The sequence below is a fragment of the Dendropsophus ebraccatus genome, chromosome 4, assembly GCF_027789765.1.
Source record: "Dendropsophus ebraccatus isolate aDenEbr1 chromosome 4, aDenEbr1.pat, whole genome shotgun sequence".
In the NCBI taxonomy this organism is placed as follows: Eukaryota; Metazoa; Chordata; class Amphibia; order Anura; family Hylidae; genus Dendropsophus; species Dendropsophus ebraccatus.
In genome coordinates, this window is record NC_091457.1 from 28,207,254 (window position 1) to 28,225,344 (window position 18,091).

The 18,091-nt window shown below is 44.8% G+C and overlaps 1 protein-coding gene across 7 annotated transcripts in view; it reads left to right on the plus strand.

Annotated features, from left to right (window-relative positions):
* Window positions 1–18,091, plus strand: part of DGKZ (diacylglycerol kinase zeta) — a 166,433-nt gene that overhangs the window by 89,178 nt on the left and 59,164 nt on the right. For 3 of the 7 annotated variants that reach the window (XM_069965346.1, XM_069965343.1, XM_069965344.1), the window contains exons 2-4: window positions 7,902–8,505; window positions 12,085–12,190; window positions 17,818–17,913. In XM_069965346.1, the coding sequence (XP_069821447.1) occupies window positions 7,955–8,505; window positions 12,085–12,190; window positions 17,818–17,913 (753 nt within the window). In that variant the 5' untranslated portion in view covers window positions 7,902–7,954. Of the gene's footprint in view, window positions 1–2,289; window positions 2,332–7,901; window positions 8,506–12,084; window positions 12,191–17,817; window positions 17,914–18,091 lie in introns of those variants that run through there. The other 4 variants (XM_069965347.1, XM_069965349.1, XM_069965348.1 and 1 more) reach the window with 2 other exon arrangements.

The window sequence follows — 18,091 nt, forward strand, 5'->3', positions numbered from 1 at the left end:
CACTGACTACCGGGGTGTATATCAGGATAACACTGACTACCGGGGTGTATAACAGGATAACACTGACTACTGGGGTATATAACACTGACTACTAGGGTGTATAACAGGATAACACTGACTATCGGGGTTTATAACGGTATAACACTGACTACCGGGGTGTATAACGGTATAACACTGACTACCGGGGTGTATACCAGGATAACACTGACTACCGGGGTGTATACCAGGATAACACTGACTACTGTGGTGTATAACACTGACTACTTGGGTGTATAACAGAATAACGCTGACTACTGGGGTGTATAATAGAATAACACTGACTACCGGGGTGTATAACGGGATAACACAGACTACCGGGGTGTATAACAGGATAACACTGACTACAGGGGTGTATACCAGGATAACACTGACTGCTGGGGTGTATACCAGGATAACACTGACTACTGGGGTGTACTTTATAATATTTTAACATTGACTACTGGGGTGTATAACACTGACTGCTGGGGTGTATAACAAAATAACACTGACTACTGGGATGTACTTTATAATATTTTAACATTGACTACTGGGGTGTATAACACTGACTGCTGGGGTGTATAACAGGATAACACTGACTACCGGGGTGTATATCAGGATAACACTGACTACTGGGGTGTATAACAGGATAACACTGACTACCGGGGTGTATAACAGGATAACACTGACTACTGGGGTATATAACACTGACTACTAGGGTGTATAACAGGATAACACGGACTACCGGGGTGTATAACGGTATAACACTGACTACCGGGGTGTATAACGGTATAACACTGACTACCGGGGTGTATAACAGGATAACACTGACTACCGGGGTGTATACCAGGATAACACTGACTACTGGGGTGTATAACACTGACTACTGGGGTATATAACAGTATAACACTGACTGCTTGAGTATATAATGGTATAATACTGACTACTGGGGTGTATAACAGGATAAAACTGGCTACTGGGGTGTATAACACTGACTGCTTGAGTATATAATGGTATAATACTGACTACTGGGGTGTATAACAGGATAACACTGACTACTGGGGTGTATAACAGTATAACACTGACTGCTGGGGTGTATAACAGGATAACACTGACTGACTACTGGGGTGTATAACAGGATAACACTGACTACTGGGGTATATAACAGTATAACACTGACTACTGGGGTGTATAACAGTATAACACTGACTGCTGGGGTTTATAACAGGATAACACTTGACTACCTGGGTGTATAACACTGGCTACCGGGGTGTATAGCAGTATAACACTGACTACAGGGGTGTATAACACAGACTACCGGGGTGTATAGCAGTATAACACTGACTACAGGGGTGTATAACACAGACTACTGGGGTGTATAACAGGATAACACTGACTACTGGGCTGTATAACACTGGCTACTGGGCTGTATAACACTGACTATTGTGGTGTATGACACTGACTATTGTGGTGTATAACACTGACTACCGGGGTGTAAACCAATATAACACTGACTACTGGGGAGTATAACAGTATAACACTGACTACTGGAGTGTATAATAGTATACCTCTGACTACTGGGGTATATAACACTGACTATTGGGGTGTATAACAGGATAACACTGACTATTGGGGTGTATAACACTGTCTATTGGTGTGTATAACAGTGTAACCCTGACAGCATACAGCTCTACACACACACAAGGCTAGTCACGCTTGTTTCCTCACACCAGTCCCTAATATTCCGTGATTGAATTGTAAGACCACATGAACGCCGCTTTTAATTTGTCGCCCTATTAATCTTCTATTATCTTCTTAGGGCTTCTCCCTTGTGAATGGGTGTGAGGAGGACGTGCCGGCGTCTCCAGCACTGAGCAGCACATAAGGCAGTAGTGTGTATATATCTGTGGCTTGTATATCCCTGTGAGTGCTATGAGTCCCAGCACTGTGACAGCGGCGGCAGCAGCAGCGTGTCATCCCAGGCGATGCACCTGCACTATTAATAGCCGGCTGCCTATCTGACATCTCTAGCCTATAAATAGACCGGCTTATGTTTTTGTTACTAGCAGGTTAACCCCTCTCATGTTCTCCGACATGAACCATTATTTTGTTATTTCTTCCAGTCCGCCGGGCGTACGGTTACCGGCGGTAACGTGATAAGTGACACTGTATACTCAGGCCAATAGCCAGCTCTGTATATGTTAGTACAGCAGAGAAGTTCTCCTCAGGCCTATGGATAGAAGGAAGCGGAGAGGACCAGACACCAGATTTAATGATATTCCAGTATGTGACGTAGAAGGAGGCGAATAATGGAGGGTAATTATAAGTCTGGCAGATCTGTATCCAAGCCGCTCTGTACGGCAGAGAAGACCATGCACAGGAAATGCTTGTTGCAAGCGGCTTCCTGCTCATTCTTTGCAAGGAGAAGACCTTTAACCTGTGTCCTTTTCGGCTGTTCTGGGCGACAATCCAGAATGGGTTTAGGAAAGAGGCCGGGAACATCCCTACAAACAGGACAGAGAATATTTCTCCTATACAATTCCACTAGGGCAGTGCCAGGGAGCTGGTTCTCACTTTTTGGCAGCCGTGAGTTAAGGAAGGTCACCTCTCAATCATGTTTTATGGCGACACAAACAAGTGGTTGCTTTATGGCTGCCGAAACTATAAATGATGTATTGTGTAAGTGCGGGCTCCCCGCTCATCCATCTCCAGCCTGCAGAGCTGATTCTTGATATCTGGGGAGCTGAACCTAATCTCCCCTTCCTCTGCCAGCATGTCGGATTTGGGCTTTAAACTCCTCCTTTCCAGCTGTTCTGCTTACTATTTCCATCCAACCCTAAGCGGCACCGGAATACATGGCACACTTTGCACGTCAACTTGAGAGAATGGGATAATCGGGCGTTTTTATTGACGAGGTGTGAAGATCCTTGTACGCTGTGCCGCCTCACCTGGATTTGTTCACAGGCTGGTGTGTCTGTAACCCTGACATGTCTCTTGTAGTAAAAACTTATATTACTTGTCAGATATCGAGAGAAAAAAACCTCCAGTGTTTGGCAATTACTCTGTTACTCCTCCTGGAAATGTGTGAATGCAGTAGGGTGTTACCGTTTCCCCTATAGGTCAGTAGGGGGGTGCCAATAGGTCCTTTATTTAGTCAGGTGATGCGGCCATAGGGAATAACACTCTGTCCATAGGATAAGGTATAAGGCTATGGTCACACATAGTATGAGACCAGCCCTTCCGCGTTCCGTGACCCGGCCGGTCTCAGAAAAGATTATCCCGAACAGTACTGCAGTACCGGCTGGATGATCTTTAGCGCCACTGAGTTCTGATGCGGGCGCATCAGTGCGTGCCCGCATCAGAACTCCCCACAGCACACAATGGAGTGTGCGGCCGGAGCTGCTTGCTCCATTGTGTGAACTGACAGGGTCTTCTGCGGCCGCTATTTACTGAATGTCATGTCAGTTTTCTACGGTGCCGCTAGGGATCCCAGCCAGAGTGTATACTATGTGTATACACTCCGGCCAGGATTCTTTCAGCCTGCAGCACTAAGTACCACAGAAATAACAGCCATTGTAACAACGGCCGTGATTTCTGCGGAACTTACGTAGTGTGAACATAGCCTAAGTGTGCAATCAGTGTCCAACTGCTGGGACCTCATGGTAGGTCAAGGATGAGGTCTCCAATCAGTGTAAAGGAGACTATGGACAGAACAGCAGTACAGAAATACAGACCCATTCTGATAAAATACTAGCCCCTCGCATACCCCCACCCCCGCTCCTTCCAGCTTCATCCGCTGTCCATCTGTGTGTGTAATAGTACAGGCAGCTAGCAGGAAACGAGGAGTAAGCGAGCGCTGATTTGACAGCTTGGTGCTCGCTTCCGCCTCTAATCGTTGCTGTTAGATAGCTGTTAGGGCAAGGAGACACATGGTGCCATTTTATATATCTGTCTGTGCTTCCAGAACATAGTAAAATGCTTCTACTGTATAATACAAAGAGTCAGTCCTGAAGTGCAGCAAGCAAGAGCCTTCTTACTCCCTCCTTCCTGTACCTGTACCCGGTGTCAATCAAACAGTAGGGGGAGGCATTCCAGCTTGCAGCTATTCAGGAGTTTAGGAACGCCTCTTTGACTCTTCTTAGCAGAGAATAAAAGCATTTTCTATAGCCTGAAAGCACAGCTGGATATATGAAAGGTACTATGTGTCTCCTTGCAGCAGACAAATGTATTTTAAGGGGAATCTGTCACATGGAATATTATAGAACAGGAGGAGCTAAGCATACTGAGTTTTGTGGCAGTAATTCCATGAAAATTGTAATTTATTAAAGTGAACCTGTTGCCCTGGGCAGCCCTACCGAACCCACCCCACCCCTGGACAGGTTCCCTTTAATGTAAACCTCTGCTCATTCTGGGTTAAGGAGTCAAGTGGGTGGTCTTACTCAGTGATTGTCAGTATGCACACTTATACACAGCTGCCAGTCACTGTTAGAACTGCACGCTTGACTATTCAGCCCAGAATGAGCAGAGATGATGCATGAATAAATGACAAGTTATCTGGGAACTTTCTTCACAAAACTATATATTAGTTGGCTCCTCCTGCGCTGTTCTTGAATGATTGGACTACTCTGTCCCAGTGATAGGTTCCCTTGTCAACAGTTTTGAATGGTTGGGGTCTTGTTGATATCTACAAAAAAAAAAAATTAAATCAGGAGAAGCATATGGCTGTGCGCTTCACTCCCTGACTCCCTGACTCAGATTTAGTGGCAAGACAAGGAGTGATGCGCACAGTGTTTTTTCCTGGTTATAATCTAGAGATTGGTGGGAGTCCCTGCACTGAAACTCTGACCGATCAAAACATTTGGCATGTCAGTGACACTTTAAGGTTATGGGCCTCTACCAACCCCTAGAACAGTTGGCTTTGATTAGTAAATCATATATTGTGCAATCTATGGCGAACATTGCGTCTCTGTTCCCCTTTCTGATATGCTTTGTAAGACAGGGGATCCTCACTATCAGATATTTAGGGAATATCCAGGGGTTATTCTATGAATGTCTATTAAAGGGGTTGGCTGATTTATAGTAAAATAGTTCAGTAAGTGTTCTCACTGTATATACTGACAGCAGCTCCCTGTGTACCTCATAGAGCTAACATCAGACTTCCCTCCTCCAGGCTGGTCTGCCCTGCTCTGTGGTGTTTCTGTCCACAAAATGGCCAAAATGGAGCAATATGTGACCAGGCCCCGCCCCCCAGTGTCCACCATAGGCATATACAGGCTCAGTGTTGGACACTGGGTGTGGGGCCTGGTCACATGCTCCTCCATGTCAGCCATCTTATGGACAGAAACACCACAGAGCAGGGCAGCACAGCCTGGAGGAGGGTAGTGTGATTTTAGCTCTTTGAATAGACAGGGAGCTGCTTGTCAGTATATACAGTGAGTAAACTTACACTAAACTATTTTACTATAAAGTGGCCAACCCCTTTAATGATTAGGCCCGAATGAGTACATAGTATATGTGGAGATTGATTCTGCAGGTATACCATGCCCAAAAACCTGCGCAGTAATAAAGATCACTATTGGGGGCTATTATTTTATTATTAAGACTAAGTAAGGATCAGGTCTTGAGATTGATGCAGATTTTCCAGCATAAGGCTACGTTCACACTACGTAAGTTTCTGGACGTAGCGCGCTTCGTGAATAAGCGGCCGGAGATTTACGTAGTTTGCGTACAATGGAAAGTATACGATCTACGGCCGCACAGTTCACACTACGTACGAACTTACGCCCGGATCGTATGCGGCGCCGTAAAAAATGAACCAGACCATTGTTTCGGGACGGAAATGCTGTAACTTACGCCCGTAGCGTAACATGCGGTCCCGTACGTAGTAGTGATTTCTTCATTTTTAAAGCTTTTTGTGCTGATCCAAAAGGTTCTGTGGGGTGTCCGGGGCTAGGCGAAGATTTCCCAGTAAAAGACCGCTGTCAGATCGCTACGTACGCTGCTCGGGAAGCCTACGTAGCTTACGGGCGTAAGTTCACGGCTCGTACGTAGCCGGCCGCAACTTGCGTAAATTATTTTTCCGGCTGCGAAAAGTATGCGGCCGGACATATACGTAGTGTGAACATAGCCTTACACAGTATTTAGCCTATAGACCAGATGTGAAAGGTTCCCGTTCACCTCACTTGTAGAGCAATGACTCCTCTGTTACGCCTCCTCTTTCTCGCCCCGTGCAGGCACCAGTGGGTGATGTGACCCTGATTTACCATATGAAAGCTCCTCATTAATATATACATAAATGCATCTCCTCAGGCCGCTTACCAGCTACATCAAAGGCCAATGATGGAAGTATGACCGAGGAGGAGGCCCAACCTCTCAGCAGCCCTTGTACTCTCTGCAACTGTCATTTGTATTATACAGCAGGGAAAATTAGTACAGTGGTGCCTTGGATTACAAGCATAATTCATTCCGGGACCGTGCTTTACTGATACAGTCTTCTTTATTCATAAACAACACATTGCCTGCCTTGTTTTTGGGTTGTGAAACGTTTTGTCTGCGTTTCAGTTATTTCTGCTTTGATATACGAGTGATTCAGATTACAAGCAGGTTCCCAGAACAAATTATGCTCATAATCCAAGGTTTCGCTGTATTTGATACAATATAAAAGCAGAACTTAATATTTGATACAGAAACCTTTGTTTGCAATTACAGGTCAGACATTTCCTGTAGTTCCTGACCATGTTTACATACATTGTAGCAGGGATATTGTCACACTCCTCTATACAGATCTTCTCCAGATCATTCAGATTTCGGAGCTGTCACTGTGTAACATTGAGTTTCAACTCCCTCCAAGTATTTTCTGTTGGGTTCAGGTCTGGAGACTGGCTAGGCCACTCCAGGACCATAAAATGCAGCATCTTAGTTGCCATGGCTGTGTTTATCGAGTCAATATCATGGTGGAAGACCCAGTCACAACCCATCTTCAATGCTCTCACTGAGGGAAGGAGGTTGTCGTCCAAAACCCAAAATCATAATACATGGCCCCATCCATCTTCACTTCCATGTGGTGCAGTCGTCCTGTGTCCTTTAATGAAAAGCACTCCCAAAGTATTATGTGTCCATCCCCATGCTTTACAGTTGGGACTGTATTCTTAGGGTTGTACTCATCCTTCTTCTTCCTCTTTGAATCTATGGTGACTTCCTGGATCAGGTTTAGGGGTGCAATCTTTTGTGACCTCCTGAATCAGGTCTAGAGGTGCAATCTGTCGGGACCTTCAGGAAAAAGTCTGCAGGTACAATCTGCCAGGACATGATCGGTCATGTCTAGGGGTACAGTCTGTCGGGACCTCCTGGATCAGGTCTAGGGGTATAGTCTGTCGGGACCTCCTGGATCAGGTCTAGGGGTATAGTCTGTCAGGACCTCCTGGATCAGGTCTAGGGGTATACTCTGTTGGGACCTCCTGGATCAGGTCTAGGGGTATAGTCTGTCAGTATCTCCTAAATTAGGTCTAGGGGTACAGTCTGTCGGGACTTCCTGAGTAAAGTCTAGGGGCATAACCTATTGGGACCTCCTGGATCAGGTCTAGGGGTACAACCTGTTGGGACCTCTAGGATCAGGTCTCTAATGTATATTTTGGGTGCTGGATTTAGTGTTTCATTCCTCCTGTGCTGGATAGTCTACAGATTATTGATTCATTTAATCCTGATTTCATGGGTGGGAATGTAAAATTATGCAGTCTAAAAATAGAGCGTCTGTAATTTCCATGTTTAATTTGAAATTAATGAATTTTACGTGATTAGGGTTTTACATCACCCCTGTGTATATCACATACTGTATGAGACAGCTTAGCATTTGCTGTATTTTAACATGGTGGTTTCTACGTCAACAGCCCCATCCTCTGGTGACCCACCCATACCATACCCCCTCCAAAACGGGAGCACCATGGATACGTTTTTTAAAAGACACTTCAGAAAGAAGGCTACACCTCCCCCCACTGAAACGTTCTGCCCCCCAACGTTGCGGAGGTGTAGCGTGGTCATAACCACTGGCAAGGCTCGCCGTAGATCCAGTGCTGGTTTGGCTTCCACCACCCTATCTATGCAGAGACGCTGTTCTGTGACTCAGATGCCACCTTTCCCTCTCGGTTCGACTACTACTGGACGCGGGGGGAGGAAGGACGGGCGCCGGAGGTCAAGTACGACCACCCCAGGCCTCAGTCCACGATTTGCTGTACAGAAGAGACGTGGGGGGAAATTACACTGTATTGATCGTCAGCTCTTGGGGCCTTCCATGTTACTCGCAAGCCTTATCCAAATGAAAAAAGGACCAGAGACCAAAGAGGAGAACTCTGAAGAGGAGGAATTGGAGGGGACGTCTGAAGAAGGGACTGACCAAGAAAGCAATTCTCAGTGTTCTTCTGCCATGTCCAGTAGCATGGAGATATGTGACCCTCAACCCTGCACTACTGACTCCTCCACTGACCAACGAAAACTGTACGCAGGGGACTAGTAAAGGTGGGGTAGGGGGGGGCTCCATTATATACCCTCTGTTAGATGATAAGCCACCATAAACAGCGTGGTCTGCTGAGAGATTTAATTTAGTAGATTTTCTTAAAGGGGACCTGATGCACTTAAAAATGCTGCCTAACCTGCAGATATCATGTTATAGAGCTGGGGGAGCTGAGCAGATTGATATATAGTTTTGTGAAGACATTTCCTGGATAAATTTATTCGTGCTTGTTCTGGATTAAATAGTCAAGTGGGTGGTCCTACCCAGCCAAGAATGTGCATATAGGGAGCTACCAATCATTGAGTAGTACTACTCACTTCTTAGCTCATTGTGATCGACAACTCCTTCTATATGTGCACTTAGACATGCAGATGGTTGTCAATCTCAAAGTAGGACCGCCCACGTGACAACTTAGCCCAGATTGAGTAGACATTTTATATGAATATCCTGGAATTTTTTCCACTTAACTATATATCAATTTGCTAAGCTTCTCCTGCTCTCTAAGATGATGTCTGCAGGTTTACCATGACTGGTTTTCTTTAAAATTCACTCATACGTTGCTAAAAAATGTAAAAACTACAGTCTTGTTTACCTATTGTGTTTTTTACAGCATTTACAGAGGAATTTGCCATGGTGGCTACTACACATTCCCCCTCTTTACGTAAAATTAGTATTTCCCAACCCGTGGGAAAACTAGAAATCCCATTATGTCCTAAAAGCCGAACCGTGATGGGTGGTGTAGTTTTGCCACATCTTGAGAGCCGCAGGTTGGGGAACACAGCTTTAACGTACTTTCCTATATAAGTCACAAGTTTTCTCTTGATACAACCCCTTTAAAGGAAGTCCAAGGCCTGTGGTTACCTCAGGGTTCCCGCTCACTCAGGGAGTGCCCTTTATTTGTTTATCTAGTGCATTCATACTGGCGGCTGACAGTACACCTTCTCCGCTTACCCTTTAGCTCTGTTTTGAACAGTCCTATCTTTAGAAAGTGATATTTGAGTATGCCCCCCCCCCCATGTAGAACTTGAAGGGGCTGTCTCTTTATTTATTTTGGCCTTAGAAAGTGTTCAGCCCTGGCAGTATTTGTGGGCACCTGTGTAATATCTAGTACAGGAGAAGGAATGTTATACCCTGACGCCAACTTTCTGTACAAGATATGTAGATTGTAAAAAACGGCCCATCATTGAATGAAATGTGGATTTTATGTATAAATGAAACATGTAGAATAGGGCCTCATTTATTATAACTGAGGGGTGGGGTTCACACCTGCGTTGGGTGACTCCATCCAAATACTGGAGAAAATAGAGTAGCATTGTGTGCTATTTAGTTCATTGAAATGCTGGACACCATGGCCAAAACCCGACAGACCCTCTTAAAGTCAGTGGGGTTCGTTGGCACCATTGGTGTGCGGCACGCAGCAGATTAATTGTTTCCATCATTCTCTTCCAATGACTGATCAGAATAAGGTTGTCCATGGCAACAAACTATGGGTTCCTCAAACAATTTTAAAAAATGAAAGCTGAGCTCTGGTTGGTCGCAATGGGCAGAATCAGTTTTTCAGTTGATTGACGACCAAGTGACAGCTACAGTGACAGATAAGGCCAAAAACTTGGACCATGTGCCGCCAGATTTAATAGTGATTTTGTGACATGGTTTATGTTCTGCACACGGTAATAACATTACTGGGTGCCTCTTATCGTGGCCCCTATCTCATAAAGTGATGGCGTATCATTAGAGTATGCATCCACTGATTTATCAGAACAATTATTGGCCGTTTACACAGGACAATTATTGGTCAGCATTGGTTCCAGGTATTGGGTTGGTGATCAAGAAATTAATTGTTTATCTCCAATGTCAACCGCACATTGCTCCGTGTATAAGGGGGATGTGTGGTCAACAATGAGGAAAGTAAAGGGCCACACAAACATTTTTACAGTGTAAGGCTATGTTCACACTATGTAAAAGTGCGGCCGTTGTTGCCAATGGCAACAACGGCCGTATTTTTCACGTTGTGGAACACTGCCTCTGCTTCTGTGGGATTCCGGACGGAGCGTACACACATCGTATACGCTCCGGCCGGGATCCCGCGCGGCGCCGCAAAGATCTGACATGTTCGTTTTCTGCGGCTGCAATTCAATGAATTGCGGCCGTAGGAAACCCTGTCAGTTCACACAATGAAGCAAGCGGCTCCGGTCGCTTGCTTCATTGTGAGCTGCGGGAGGTTCTGATGCGGGCGCGCGCTAATGCGCCCTCATCAGAACACTACGGCCAGAAAGATCACCCGACGGGTCACGGAACAGCCAGTCTAATACGTTGTGTGAACATAGCCTAAAGATTCATTAACCAAGTACCAGTCTTCTAGATCAACACTTAGTTGCGACATATGGCCGCTGTGTGTGTCTTGGTTATAGCTGGCAGCTGGTTTCCCCTGTTTAAGCAATGGCAAGCCAAGGTTTCACCCAGAGTTATTGGTTATTATCTTTCGGCATCAGGTCGGTACCACCTTGTTTAAGAGTACCTTAAAGGGAAGAAGTATCTAACCTGCTGATATGTCCCTAGGCACTGAGGATGAAGGTAAGTTTCTTACCTTAATCCTCAGCATTGTTCATTTGTGTACTTTGTAGGTTAATCCACATGTTAATAAGGCGTGTGGTGCACTGGAGACAGTAATACCACTGCATTGCACTGAGGATGATAGTCTAGTCCCCAGTGCAATAAAAACACCTCATTAGCTTATGGATTAAACTATGAAGTACACAAAAACCGTGCAGAGGATTGAGGTAACTTACCTTCATCCTCAGCACCCCATGTGCTATAGCAGGTTAGATACTTCATATTAGCATGTTAATAGGATACTATATATTAGCATGTCAGATACTTCCCTTTAGATACTTCAGATAGTTTCCCTTTAATAGGGCCCTTATGAGATGAAAATAACCTTTAAAAAAAAGGAGTACTTCCATACTAAATAATTCACCTACTGTATATTCACCTTTGTTACATTGGCTGGCACTGTGTTCATACGTAGTATTTTTCACAGTAAGTATTCTACTTAAAATGTCACTTATTGATGCACTGGATAGCCAGCCCATGAATTAGCCCTGCCGCATTCAAACCTGCAGCAATAGAGTGAGATATATGGAAGAAATATAAGGGTATGGCTCAGATTTCCACAATTATCTCTCTGGAAAAGAAATGCTATGCTTTGGGAACATAGCGGCACATGACCGCAACAGCCCATATCTGTCCATAGAGGTTCACATGCACATCACTGCCTCAACCGGTGAAAATATAGACCAGCAGGGCACCAGGGACTGGCACCCCCGGAGGAGGTGCAGATACCCAAAATGTTAGTCATATAGATGGCCATGAAAAAAATATACCTGTAAGAAAGGGGATGTGTTGTTCGTGAACCTTTTGATCATAAGGTATTTGAAAGTTGTTTTCCCTGTCTAGAAGTCTGAGCCTATCTTACACGGTGTACTCACCTTTACACTGTATACACTATATGTGCAGGTTATGTGGTTATTGCACAATCTCAGATGCATCTTTCTGTCTTACAGAAAAGCCATTGCCAAATCTGGAGCCCAGCATCTCACATCTTCACCATCATCCAACGTGGTGCACATCGACTCTGAAACACAAATACGTAGTACCGTAGACTGGAGTGTGAGTATTCTTCATTTCACTTGATTCCCAATAAATTTGTTTGAAAGGGGTTATCCAGGATTAGATGAACATACCTGCTTTCTTCCAAAAACAGCGCCACACCTGTCCTTGTGTGGTATTACAACTCTGCTCCGTTCATTTTAATGGAACTGCAATACCACCCATAAACTGAGGACAACAGTGGGGCTGTTCCTGGAAGAAAACAACTATGTTTTTTAGTGGCTTGCTGCTTCTTACCTTTATTATTAGGGTCCTATTACACGGAGTGATTTTTAACGATTAACGACTAACGATAAACGATCGCAAACGAGATTGTTTATCATTAACCTAAATATCGTCCACCATATTACACAGAACGATGGTCGCCAGTTACGATAGTTAATACAATCGTTATTGCGATCGTTACTATAATCGTTTATTCCTTCTCATCCCAGCAAAACAATGGGCAATGTGCAATTACACTGAACGATTAGTGAAAAATTGAAGAACTTAAGCGAACGAACGTGGAAGTACAGCGGATGATAAGCGAACAATTGACGATAATTTTAGGTTCAAATCGAAATCAACGATCGACGACATACAAACGATTTTTCACAGAACAAATTACACAGAATGATTATCGTTTAAATTCGAATGATATAACGATTTTTCGCACGATAATCGTCCTGTGTAATAGGGCCCTTAGACTATTTTGGGATCAGTGAGCCTGATTCTTGCATCTCCGCACTGTTCCCTCCATTTTTGCTTCCTCACACCGTCACCACACCAGTGTGTATAGTTATACTATATATAGATTGGTGTCATTCGTGCATGTACTGTACACGGCTTTAATACAAACATGCACACACCCTTACGTATTTTTGTTTTTTTGCTTGATCTTTTATGATTTTTACCTCTGGGATTGTTCACGTAGCTCATCTTCCTCCATAGAGAGGGCGCGTTATGTTGGGTGGCTGTTGCTGGAGCCTAATCTTATAGCTGCTTTTACATAATCTAGCACATTGTATTTTCTCCTCCATTTCTGTTATTTTATTCCTTCCTCTCGAGGGACCATTGCGGAATGGCTTCTCATAACCCCGAATGTTTGGCCGGCGGTGGTTTTACCCTCCTTATCGGACCAGTGCTTTAGTTTTTATAGTCGTTGCTGCCAGGCAGCGGCATTGTCTGCAGACCTCTTCAGCTTGTGGTTTCCTGTGGCATTTGCATCTACTCCTTTTTTCCTTTTTGTATTTTCCCCATAGTGTTCTTAGAACTTTACTGTGTTCTGTGCTGACCAGCCTGACAAAGGACATGTCACAGTAAAGAGATTTTTTTTTTCCAAGCCTTTATTCTTGTGTAGTTGTTCCCGTGCAGCTTTTAATGGTTTCCTTTTCTGGTTTAAGTTAAATTTAAGCCTACTTCCTCTAAGATTGGTTTCTGACAAGGGGAAGAAGCTTTCTCATAACTATGTGCCTGATAAGTACACGGTAAAGGAACACAGTGTCTGCAGTGATTGGTTCTTGGCTGTGAAGGGCACACTCACCCTGTAACATCTGTCGGCACCCTCGCCCTATAACATCACCTCAGATTACAGCTAGAATTACAGGATCTGTCAGCTCTCCTGTGTGATGTAGTATAGAGGATCTGTCAGCTCTCCTGTGTGGTGTAGTATACAGGATCTGTCAGCTCTCCTGTGTGATGTAGTATACAGGATCTGTCAGCTCTCCTGTGTGATGCAGTATAGAGGATCTGTCAGCTCTCCTGTGTGGTGTAGTATACAGGATCTGTCAGCTCTCCTGTGTGGTGTAGTATACAGGATCTGTCAGCTCTCCTGTGTGGTGTAGTATATAGGATCTGTCAGCTCTCCTGTGTGGTGTAGTATACAGGATCTGTCCTGTGTGGTGTAGTATAGAGGATCTGTCAGCTCTCCTGTGTGGTGTAGTATACAGGATCTGTCAGCTCTCCTGTGTGATGTAGTATAGAGGATCTGTCAGCTCTCCTGTGTGGTGTAGTATAGAAAATCTGTCCTGTTACATAGTTACATAGTTAATACGGTTGAGAAAAGACACATGTCCATCAAGTTCAACCAAGGAGGGTATGGATACAGGGAAGGGGGAGGGGTAATAGGTTCTATACATATGCATTTATATTATTTTGCTCTTCTGTGTGGTGTAGTATAGAGGATCTGTCCTGTGTGGTGTAGTATAGAGGATCTGTCCTGTGTGGTGTAGTATAGAGGATCTGTCATGTGTGGTGTAGTATAGAGGATCTGTCAGCTCTCCTGTGTGGTGTAGTATAGAGGATCTGTCCTGTGTGGTGTAGTATAGAGGATCTGTCCTGTGTGGTGTAGTATACAGGATCTGTCAGCTCTCCTGTGTGATGTAGTATAGAGGATCTGTCAGCTCTCCTGTGTGATGTAGTATAGAGGATCTGTCCTGTGTGGTGTAGTATAGAGGATCTGTCAGCTCTTCTGTGTGGTGTAGTATAGAGGATCTGTCAGCTCTTCTGTGTGGTGTAGTATAGAGGATCTGTCCTGTGTGGTGTAGTATAGAGGATCTGTCCTGTGTGGTGTAGTATAGAGGATCTGTCAGCTCTCCTGTGTGGTGTAGTATAGAGGATCTGCAAGCTCTCCTGTGTGATGTAGTATAGAGGATCTGTCAGCTCTTCTGTGTGGTGTAGTACAGAGGATCTGTCAGCTCTTCTGTGTGATGTAGTATAGAGGATCTGTCAGGTCTCCTGTGTGGTGTAGTATAGAGGATCTGTCCTGTGTGATGTAGTATAGAGGATCTGTCAGGTCTCCTGTGTGGTGTAGTATAGAGGATCTGTCAGCTCTTCTGTGTGGTGTAGTATAGAGGATCTGTCCTGTGTGGTGTAGTATAGAGGATCTGTCAGCTCTCCTGTGTGGTGTAGTATAGAGGATCTGTCAGCTCTCCTGTGTGATGTAGTATAGAGGATCTGTCATCTCTCCTGTGTGGTGTAGTATAGAGGATCTGTCAGCTCTTCTGTGTGATGTAGTATAGAGGATCTGTCAGGTCTCCTGTGTGGTGTAGTATAGAGGATCTGTCCTGTGTGATGTAGTATAGAGGATCTGTCAGGTCTCCTGTGTGGTGTAGTATAGAGGATCTGTCCTGTGTGGTGTAGTATAGAGGATCTGTCAGCTTTCCTGTGTGGTGTAGTATACAGGTTCTGTCAGCTCTTCTGTGTGGTGTAGTATAGAGGATCTGTCAGCTCTCCTGTGTGGTGTAGTATAGAGGATCTGTCCTGTGTGGTGTAGTATAGAGGATCTGTCAGCTCTCCTGTGTAGTGTAGTATACAGGATCTGTCAGCTCTTCTGTGTGGTGTAGTGTAGTATAAAGGATCTGTCAGCTCTCCTGTGTGGTGTTGTATAGAGGATCTGTCCTGTGTGGTGTAGTATAGAAGATCTGTCAGCTCTCCTGTGTGGTGTAGTATAGAGGGTCTGTCAGCTCTCCTGTGTGATGTAGTATAGAGGATCTGTCAGCTCTCCTGTGCGGTGTAGTATAGAGGATCTGTTCTGTGTGGTGTAGTATAGAGGATCTGTCAGCTCTCCTGTGTGATGTAGTATAGAGGATCTGTTAGCTCTCCTGTGTGATGTAGTATAGAGGATCTGTCAGCTTTCCTGTGTGGTGTAGTATAGAGGATCTGTCAGCTCTCCTGTGTGGTGTAGTATACAGGATCTGTCAGCTCTCCTGTGTGGTGTAGTATAGAGGATCTGTCCTGTGTGGTGTAGTATAGAGGATCTGTCAGCTCTCATGTGCGGTGTAGTATAGAGGATCTGTCAGCTCTCCTGTGCGGTGTAGTATAGAGGATCTGTCCTGTGTGGTGTAGTATAGAGGATCTGTCCTGTGTGGTGTAGTATAGAGGATCTGTCAGCTCTCCTGTACGGTGTAGTATAGAGGATCTGTCAGCTCTCCTGTGTGGTGTAGTATAGAGGATCTGTCCTGTGTGGTGTAGTATAGAGGATCTGTCAGCTCTCCTGTGTGATGTAGTATAGAGGATCTGACATCTCTCCTGAGTAATGTAGTATAGAGGATCTGTCAGCTCTTCTGTGTGGTGTAGTATAGAGGATCTGTCCTGTGTAGTGTAGTATAGAGGATCTGTCAGCTCTTCTGTGTGATGTAGTATAGAGGATCTGTCAGCTCTCCTGTGTGATGTAGTATAGAGGATCTGTCAGCTCTTCTGTGTGGTGTAGTATAGAGGATCTGTCCTGTGTAGTGTAGTATAGAGGATTTGTCAGCTCTCCTGTACGGTGTAGTATAGAGGATCTGTCAGCTCTCCTGTGTGGTGTAGTATAGAGGATCTGTCCTGTGTGGTGTAGTATAGAGGATCTGTCAGCTCTCCTGTGCGGTGTAGTATAGAGGATCTGTCAGCTCTCCTGTGTGATGTAGTATAGAGGATCTGTTAGCTCTTCTGTGTGATGTAGTATAGAGGATCTGTCAGCTCTCCTGTGTGGTGTAGTATAGAGGATCTGTCCTGTGTGGTGTAGTATAGAGGATCTGTCAGCTCTTCTGTGTTGTGTAGTATAGAGGATCTGTCCTGTGTGGTTTAGTATAGAGGATATGTCAGCTCTCCTGTGTGATGTAGTATACAGGTTCTGTCAGCTCTCCTGTGTGATGTAGTATACAGGATCTGTCAGCTCTCCTGTGTGGTGTAGTATACAGGGTCTGTCAGCTCTCCTGTGTGATGTAGTATAGAGGATCTGTCCTGTGTGGTGTAGTATAGAGGATCTGTCAGCTCTCCTGTGTGGTGTAGTATAGAGGATCTGTCAGCTCTCCTGTGTGGTGTAGTATACAAGTTCTGTCAGCTGTCCTGTGTGGTGTAGTATAGAGGATCTGTCAGCTTTCCTGTGTGATGTAGTATAGAGAATCTGTCAGCTCTCCTGTGTGGTGTAGTATAGAGGATCTGTCCTGTGTGGTGTAGTATAGAGGATCTGTCAGCTCTCCTGTGTGGTGTAGTATAGAGGATCTGTCAGCTCTCCTGTGTGGTGTAGTATAGAGGATCTGTCAGCTCTCCTGTGTGGTGTAGTATACAAGTTCTGTCAGCTCTCCTGTGTGGTGTAGTATAGAGGATCTGTCAGCTCTCCTGTGTGGTGTAGTATAGAGGATCTGTCAGCTCTCCTGTGTGGTGTAGTATAGAGGATCTCTCCTGTGTGGTGTAGTATAGAGGATCTGTCAGCTTTCCTGTGTGATGTAGTATAGAGAATCTGTCAGCTCTCCTGTGTGGTGTAGTATAGAGGATCTGTCCTGTGTGGTGTAGTATAGAGGATCTGTCAGCTCTCCTGTGTGGTGTAGTATAGAGGATCTGTCAGCTCTCCTGTGTGGTGTAGTATACAAGTTCTGTCAGCTGTCCTGTGTGGTGTAGTATAGAGGATCTGTCAGCTTTCCTGTGTGATGTAGTATAGAGGATCTGTCAGCTCTCCTGTGTGGTGTAGTATACTGGATGTCTTCTCTCTTAATAGGTCTGATCTAGTTAATACTTGTAATTCCTACAAAATAAATACTGTGCACCAATAAATTGACAACTGGGCGTTACATTCTCCTTTTCTGACCCCTGTCACATTGAGTCCTCTATACTCCAGTAATAACCAGTGATTATTGCCCTTTAGTAATCTATCTTCTCCTCTTTTTCAGGAGGCGGCTCAGTACGGTGATCACCTCTGGTTTGAGACCAATGTGTCTGGAGATTTCTGTTATGTGGGGGAGCAATACTGCACAGCGAAGATACAGGTACACCCAGGGGATACCGTATCTAATTAATATAACCGTATTATGAAACTGTACGGGAATAAGTCCACAAGTGTTCTGTACAATAGTCTTTGTTATATGCTAATGCCCATGTTACACTGCACTTAGTCACTATCACAATGGCACACCTCCCACACAAGTCTAGCATTATATCATTTCA